Here is an 8,659-nt window from a genome sequence, read left to right as displayed (position 1 = left end):
TTGGGAAAGCTCAGCGTGTTGCTTCGTGGAAATGTTTCCTCCGTGATAACCACGTCTGGTGGGACGACGAGTGCGCCGTGAAGCGCGTCCTCGTGTCGGACTCCTTCCCTCCCGCTTCTCGGTTTGGGTCTCCACGTGACATTTCACGCCCGGCGGGTGGTATTCGGCTATGATTAAACTGTCAGATGATGTCCCGGGTGACTCCGAGGTCCTGATGCTGCCGTGTCATCGCAACAGGGAGCGTGAACTCGGGGTTACCATGGTGACCACGTTGCATGGAAATGTCTCCCAAATTCTTGGGAATTGCACCCCCCCCCCCCCCTCCAACCCCCTCTCAGTTGATTCATCTCAACATCTGCAGAGGATGATTATAAAGCCTGTTTGTTGGTAACAGGGCTAATGGTGCCGTCGGTGCTTGGAGTGCATGCTTTAGATATTTGAGTTAACTGTTTATTTCCATTATTTTGAGTTAAGTGACTTTTCAACATTCTCCTAATTGGCCCCGGTGGGATTCTGGGCAAAAACACTTGGTGTTCCCATGCGTTTGCCTACCTTAACTGTGGCAGTATTAGTGTCATTTGTGCGGATAATATTTTTATTTATATTTTATTCATAATATATTTTATTTTTCCAGTGTTTGATCTTAGCGAGAGAGCAGTTTTATTCCAAGATTTAATTTCCACATTTTTTTCCTGCTCTCTGTTCTCATCTTTGATACCCATCACCACAGTCACATGACAGATGGTCTTTTCGGGAGCCTGTAATTATATTCCCAGCTTCGGATTTGTAATTCATCCCACTGGTCCACGATCTGCATGTCATTGAAAGAAAAGTTTGGCAATTGCACACCGATGCCTTAAAAAAGAAATGATCTCCATACATTATTAATCTGTAATCGGCCAAAGCGGGACGACATCAAGAACACATTTACTATCCTATGTTAATTATTCATGGAAACTGTGTGAAATAGTTAAGCCTGCTATCATATGGCACCATTTTAAACAAATTATAAATAATGGATTACAAACTACATTAATTGGATCCTACTGGGACTTTACTGCCTTTGAAAAGTCTTTTTACAGGTCGTTTTCTGGTCACAAATCACATCACCGTGAGTATGAGGGAAGTTACAGAAAAGGCACAAATATACTGTTTAAATGCAGCAACTTGATCTGCTGAGGACGGCGGGTAGATATTAACTGGGAGGCAGTAACTATGTGCTCTTTGTATTGTGCAAGCTCAGAGGGCCGCTCCCAGTAAATGATTCACTGTAACGCACACAGAGACTGGGCACAATAACAATTATACTGCTCTCACATTCTGTTCCATCGTGCTGCAGACACACACAGGAAAGTAGAAGCAACATTTTAAAACTGAGGCTATTGGAATCATACTGTAACCGTCGGTCTTGGGTTCCAGTTCACTTTTAAACACCTGTTTTCTCACTAAACTCAATCAAAATTACAATAGAGAAACCTACAAAAACTACATCTGACACAAGTTCACAGAGATAAACATTCTTTAATGACTATGACAAATTACAACAACTCAATATATACAAATTAGACTATGTTCTCTTGGAATTCTTTTCTTGTATCTGGTCAGTCAGGTATTAAAACCGTTGCAGAGTCAGCGACGCCTTAACGTTGTCACATTCACGCCCTTCTGATAGCGTGCAGCATACGGACAGTGGGGATGTGAAACGACCTCATGACTCAAAGGGCAGAACGTGTTACCAGTGATTCACAACTACACAAAGGGTTAGAAAACTAGCAAACCAACCAATGTCAAGTAACATCATTTAAAACCCATAAATACTTACAAACATGACATTTTAAAGCAAGTATGTTCATGTGAAATCTTTTAGTCTTATTTCATAGGCTTTTCTTTTTCTTTAAAAAACATATGAAAACTATAAAATTGAGCAAGCAATTCAAACGTATGCAGACAAATGCAAAAGTCTGTCTTTTACTATAAAAAATGACTAACTAACTCCCCAAATCCCCAAAGCCTTCACTCATAGAAAACCCTCACTGCAAATATCATTCTATATGGAGAAGCATGAGTAGAAAATGGATGGATGAGTCTACGTCACAGCGCACGTACGACTGCATCCAAATAGTTTTCAGTGCTAAAGACTTTCGCAAAAAAAAAAAGCAGCAAAGAAACTAATGAGAGCGGAGCGGCGTGCGCACGCCGGCGCCAAGCTGCTTGTTCTTTATCTCATTCATGTTCAGGGGCAGACGTTCCGCTCTCCGTGCATCCGGCACACATGCGGTTCATTTCTTTCTGCTGAGCTCTCCCAGCGCTTTGAACTTGGGTCCGAGCCCGTTCAGGAAGTCGAGGTTATCGTCGTCGCCGAAGTCGCTGCAGCATCCCACGGAGCCGGCCGCGGAGCCCACGCCCTCGTACGCGTGGCGCAGGACCACGTCCTCCGCGTACCGCCCGTCGTCCTCGCCTCCGAGGAAGGTCAGCTTCTGCAGGGCGAGCGAAGGGAAGAGGGGGGGTGTTGTTACTGTGGGGGAGACGCCGCACCGCGAGACAACGCCAAGCTGCTCAGGTTACGACAGTGAGATTGGTACCTGTCACCGAGCAGTTGAGACATAAGAGCGCGTCCGGGGGGATACTGTTGCTGTTTAGAGAACACGACTATGTTACACAGTGACCTCAGCCCGTACAGGTAAAACGAGTTATTAAGGTGCACACACTTTTTCAGCTTTCTTCAACTCTTAACTACCGTCCCAACCCTGAATCGTTTTTTGTTATACTGTGACTTTTTATTACCATTACCTTGTTTAGATAGAGGCCGTTCGTCTGCCAGTTGTGGAGGTAAGTCGAGTCCTGGGTGAGGTATCTGTTGTCAAAGCCTTCGCTGTTACCCATATAATTCTCCTCAAACTGGTTGTACCGGCCAGAACTGAACTGGCCCAGATCAGATGTGACGACGTCGAAGTTATACATCCCGTTTGTGTTGGTGGTTTTGGCACCAAGTGTGCCGGAGCCGTTGCTTGCTAACCATGCTGAATTCACCCCCTTAACCGAGCCCTTCACTACGGAGTCAGTCACAATGTAGGGACCAGCGATGAGGCTGTGATCCTGCGGGAAGCAAACAAACAAGTAACAATTAAATAAATGCAGCAAGAGAGAAAGAAAGAGAAGACTTTTTCGAGGCAGTGTTTCATTATTGTGTCCTCACCACTTCCTCCCCCGGGGACTCTGTGTTGGATTTGAGCAGGATCCCACCATTGTCTCCTATATCGTCAATTTCTTTTTTCTCTGTCTTTGTCATGCAGAAAAATCCTAGCAGAAGGCCTGTGAAAAAAAAAAAAGAATTTGCATTTTATAACAAACGGTGTTCCACGTACAAGTGGAGAGCGTTACGGCAGTAGAAACTATACACATATAGCACCACGTCTAGTTGCTGTGGAGCCAACATACTACCCATAATTCAGTGGCAGAACCTCTGACTTTCAATCACTCTCCTGGCTCCTTCACACATGCTTGCACTGTTTCACCGCCTAACACGGCGGGAGACTCACCGAGCAGCAGGAGGAGGAACAGAGGCAACAGCAGAGCCAGTAAACCCATTGGCCCGAACGACACAGAGTTGGGGTTGACGATGCATTGGTTGTTCCTGCAGCTGCAGATCCTCACTGTTGCCGTCTGCGTTTTACCGGCGCCCTGCAGGTCTTTGATGTCCACGGGAACAGTGTGTCTTCCAGTTGGAAGCTCTTTCATCTGCTTCAACGTAGCTGACGTGTCTGAGGAGGAAACACGTTTACATTTTTTTTTTAAAGGTGATGATCAGAGAGAAAACCGGTCCAGCGTAGATGTTTTATAGATTCGTATTAGAACACAAGTTGCCCAATGAGAAATTGCCGTACTTTTCAACGACGACATCATTACCGTGTTTGTCCACCAGAGTGCACAAGTTGACTTTTTAGAACTGCTTATAGATGGTACAATTTAAAAGAAAAAGAAAAATAATTTTCATAATAAAAGGTTTTATAGATAAAAACATATTGGCTATTATTTCACCACCTGATGATCTTTCGTATCCTTTCAGTGCTCGAAAGTAACTAGTTACATTTTTCTGTAACAGCTAAAGTTACAAAACATAAAATGTCCTCTTAAAATATGATATAAAGTAAAATACCAGTATCAACACTTTAACATACGTAAAACTTACTCTGTTATACCAGAGTAATGCGGGTCTCGAGCCTCAACAATGGATGGATCAGTCAAGCTGTAATTGTATGCCTGACTTATTCACTGGCCATTGTGTGACTGGGTTATTTTTCTAACATATTTTGGTCGTATATATCAAAATACGTTTACACATTGCTGAGCTTTTACCGATGTTTTCATAATGCATTGAAGCTGTTATTGTGTCTAAAAGACACAGACCCAGAAGATAAAGGAACCTACCATTATATTTGGTGATGGACCATTTGCCATCGTGATCACTTGGCAGACTGAAGCTGAAGGGGGAAGAAAAGGGAGCGCGGTCCAGGTCTTCAGCTGTGACCAGCATGGAGCCCAGCTCTCCTTCCTTCTCGCACATCACCAAGTCTCGGGCGGGAAGCGTGGGGAGGTTGTCGTTGACGTCCTCCACCACGATGATGACTGTTCCTGTTCCCGTCTTGGCACCTGGAACACATGGGAATTACATTAGCAAAACATAAATATAATATATAAGGCATGTCGACGCAGTAAATTACACAGAAAAGTTGGACATGTGAATAATCAGCAATATGAGACAAGCAGATGGGAAGTGAGCTTAATTTTCACCACGACATCAGACGACAGCGAGTTATTGTGAAATACTGAACACGTCAGCAGTCGCTCTGAGCCGATACAAAGACCTTGTGTTTGTTCAGACAGATACTGGCGAGGGTGGAGCCGGTGTTTGGTAATAACTTTCTTACAAGATGACCCGAGGGCTTGAAGGCGGCGTCTGTGTTGATTGACATGCAGACCAAACACTTTCTCACGGCACCGTTCTCTGGCTTTGCAAAGTGACCACACCCAAAGGGAGTTGCGTGAGTTGGTGAAATTAATGTGATTCTTCTTCCTCAGATTTATTGAAGTACAGGAGACTACAAGAACAATTAGTCTACCCGTTCAAATTGGTTTTGTTCCTTCCCCCCGTCGCTACGTTTCTGCCGCCGTGACAGCGTCTCGGTTCAGCTTGGAGCGTCCAAAGGAAACTACGAGGAACTCACTGGCATCAACAGCCCTCACGGTGATGTTGTAAATTCCATTCTGGACAAAGTCGGACTCTCTGTCGATTGTGTTTGCCACCCTGAGCTCCCCGTTGTTTCTGTCCACATTGATCCAGGACGCCGGGTCCGTGGCCTTGAAGTACCTGAGAGAAGGTGGCACACACACACACACACACTAGCGTTAGCCACATCCAGCGTTAGCCACATCCAGTGTTAAAGAAAAGCAAAATGGGGTCTGCAACTGCGTCCGCTGCACTGCGCCGTGGGACAGCCAACTGCTTACATGATGCCGGCGCTGCTCTTGGTCTCGGGGTCCAGAGCCGTGTAGGTTCCGATCAGCGTGCCGTTGGCTGTGTTCTCTTTGACATTCAGGCGGATGGTTGGGGCCGAGAATTGCGGGCCCTCATCTACATTGTTGACCACGACGTTCACAGGGACGGACATCCATTGGGCCGTGGTGCCGACCAGTTCGGCCTCATTGCGTGCCATAATCTCAAGGTTCACATTTGAGGTCTGCTCAAAATCTAAAGGCTGGAAAAACAGGGAAATGCACAAATCTTTTTTACTGCTGTATTACAGTGACATATCAATATCACACTGCATAACGACTGCTTTATTATTAATAATATGAAATCTCACTCACTTTTGAGACGTACAGAAGCCCCTCGTTGGTTTTGGGGTCGGTATCAATTCTGAAATTTCCGTTCTCATTTCCTTTTGTGATGACAAATTTGGAAATCCAGTTTGGTGTTGTAATTAAGTCCTTATCATCAATGGGAATTCGAAGGATAAGTTTTTCCATCTCGTTTTCTGCGATACTGGCCGTGTACTAAAAGGACACAAAGAGCGTGTTACTTAAATCAAGTAAAACACAAATAATTCATGTAAAAAAACAGAAAGACGTGGTTGGGATTTTCTTCAGTCTTTTTCCAGTAACCGCTCATCACTTACAGATGTTTGCGGGAAGGTCGGTGGGTTGTCGTTGATGTCGCCCACAGCAATGGTGGCGGTTGCTGTGTTGAACAGACCGGAGACGGCACCGTCCATATCTCGGATCTCTACAACCACCAAATGCTTGTCTTTGACCTAAAGCGACACGACGCAGAGGGTCGCGGTGAGGCGGGACACAGAGATGCGCCGATTGTATGATCTCCTTTTCACAATCACGGGGAATTCATTCACCTCTCTGTCCAGCGTGTTGGTTGCCGTGGTGATGACACCCGTTCCCGGGTCGATGGCAAACAGGTCTAATCCGGTCTTGAGGGAATACCGGATCTTGACGTGGAGGGTTCCTGCCTGGTCTTTGTCTGTGGCGTTCACCTTCCCCACCACTGTCCCTGTGGTGTGAGACACGAACACGGAGTTTATCCCGGCCCCCCTGCCGACTGGAGGTCCAACGCGGCGGGATTACTTGTGGCGGCTTCCCGTTGCTCACCTACAACGCTCTGCTCGAGCACAGTGTACTGCTGTGGGCCTGTGAAGGTCGGAGCGTTGTCGTTCACGTCGTCCACATCTATTCGGATGTCCAAAGGCTCGTCTCGCTCCTCGTTGGTGATTTTGTCGAAAGCTCGAACTGTTAACTTTGAGGAGAAAAATTCACTTTCAATGACGGATTAGTCATTTAAAGGGCCTTTAAGCAGCAATATCACCGATGCATTATTCCACGTGAGTGTTGATGGGGGCATTTTTCACAGTTTTGGGGCATTTTATGAACCAAGATCCCTTCTCCGAGAAAATAATGAGATAAATGGCAAATAATGATTGGTTTCACACTCACTGTAAACCGAGGGAACTCCTCGCGGTCGACTTGTTTATGCACAAACAGCGTCCCCGTCCTGTTAAGACTGAACACCCCCACTGGAGGCTGATCCACGCCCGGGCCGCCGATGGTGTAGTACAGTCTGAACTGGGCTTCTGCGTCCGATACGATCTGCAAATGAAAAGAACAGCCGCTGAACACGGAATCCAACAGGCAACCGAGTGGTAATAAGCAAAGAAATGAGTTACAGTTTGAAGTCAGTGGAAAGTGATGTGATTGGACAGTCGGGCCCAGGTGGGATTATCACCATCCGGGTGGGAAAAACCAATAAGATGAAGAAAATGTGTTTGTGTGGCCGATGCAGTGTCATTAAATATGAAACACAATCGTAACATGATCGCTTTTATTTTCAGCAGTTTACCGTCTCGATCGCTCGGGCTCGGACTTCCGGCGTGTTCTCCAGGATGTTGAAGGGTGGGGGGCTCCAGCGTCTCTTGAAGCGCTTCAGGACGCCCGACTGCGCCTGGGACACGAGGGGGGTTAAAACTTTCGACACGTATAACGCTGCTGACCGCGCGCGCGGCCGGGCTCGCGCTCACCTGTCGTTTGGACACGGCGCGATGGACGAGGTGGACGCGCATCTCGCTCTCCGCCCCGCTGCTGGGGTCGCGCGCTCTCACGGAGAACGTCCGGCCCGCCGCCGACACCGACACCGACCCGGAGGTCTCTATCACCCCGCTGCTCGACACCGCGAAGCTCGGGTCGCTCGACGTCAAACGCGTGGATTTGGTGTCACAGTGGTGAAGTTGAACTGAGGACCGGGGGGAGGAGGGGAAGGGGGGGGGGGGGGGTCAACACACACATAAATCAATGCACGACACCATATTGCACGGAGAACGCGTCGACATGCCGATGGGCGCAGAAGCACACCTGTGGAGACGTATGATCCAGGTTGGAGCGTGTTGGGAACGATGACGTACACGGAGCTCGGGATCAAACACGAGTCCACACCGGAAAACATCTGCAGAGTTTCAAAACCGCTCGTTGAGTTCAATCTCTGAATACACGTAATAAAAACCGCTCAGCGGCCGAGAGGAAGATTTAAGGTAGAAACTCACCAACAGCGCGCACACGCTGACAAGTAAAACAGTCGCCATTGTTGGAGAAAGCCGTGGACGCACTTGGTCCGAAGTCGCCCGCGGAGTTGCGTCCGCACGAGGAGCTTCCCAGGGAGACAGTGTGTCCGCGCGTCGGAGCCCGGCGGACTTTGCGCGCGCACCCCGCGGTATGTCGCTGCTGGCACCGCGTCACCGGGCGGACACACCTCGGCCGCCACACCCAGAGCGTGCGCCTCCCCGTCGGGCTCCGCGGGGATGGGCCGGGCGGTGCCGCCCGCCATTGTGCTCAACGCATGTTATTGTCTTTTACTTCCTATTTTTTTTCGCAGACACTAAAAACTACTTGCATAGATTTGTATTATGGTTCCGCCGTATCCGAGAAAACAAAATGTCCTATTTGGTTTCTAAAGATGCCCAGCGTGTGCGTTTGGTTGTGCGGGCTGCAGGGGGAGGGAAGTAAACGTGTCCATGTTTTAGAAAACTTGATTATGTGTCCTTTGGTGTAAGCACTTGACCCCTGCATGCTCCCTCCTCTGCAGCCCCACTGGAGCTTCTGC

At 47.8% G+C, this 8,659-nt stretch overlaps 1 protein-coding gene across 3 annotated transcripts; it reads right to left on the bottom strand.

Annotated features, from left to right (window-relative positions):
- Positions 1–1,501: 1,501 nt before the first annotated feature.
- Positions 1,502–8,527, bottom strand: dsc2l (desmocollin 2 like). 3 transcript variants are annotated; one of them, XM_078098578.1, is made up of 17 exons: positions 8,103–8,386; positions 7,915–8,005; positions 7,584–7,795; positions 7,406–7,507; positions 7,003–7,155; positions 6,661–6,805; positions 6,408–6,562; positions 6,177–6,311; positions 5,869–6,054; positions 5,509–5,756; positions 5,226–5,368; positions 4,429–4,650; positions 3,540–3,761; positions 3,197–3,312; positions 2,791–3,096; positions 2,583–2,632; positions 1,502–2,477 (listed from the first exon to the last, which is right to left on the bottom strand). In XM_078098578.1, exons 1-17 carry the CDS (start codon positions 8,139–8,141, stop codon positions 2,471–2,473), a joined length of 2,532 nt encoding a protein of 843 aa, XP_077954704.1. In that variant the 5' UTR covers positions 8,142–8,386; the 3' UTR covers positions 1,502–2,470. The 3 variants fall into 3 exon arrangements, with proteins under 3 accessions (XP_077954704.1, XP_040027754.2, XP_077954703.1); XM_040171820.2 differs by lacking the exon at positions 2,583–2,632 and having other exon boundaries at positions 8,103–8,527; XM_078098577.1 differs by lacking the exon at positions 1,502–2,477 and having other exon boundaries at positions 2,484–2,632.
- Positions 8,528–8,659: the final 132 nt, after the last annotated feature.

The sequence above is a fragment of the Gasterosteus aculeatus genome, chromosome 3 (assembly GCF_964276395.1).
Source record: "Gasterosteus aculeatus chromosome 3, fGasAcu3.hap1.1, whole genome shotgun sequence".
In the NCBI taxonomy this organism is placed as follows: domain Eukaryota; kingdom Metazoa; phylum Chordata; class Actinopteri; order Perciformes; family Gasterosteidae; genus Gasterosteus; species Gasterosteus aculeatus.
The sequence above is the reverse complement of the archived record's forward strand: the minus strand, read 5'-3'. Positions and strand labels throughout refer to the sequence as shown.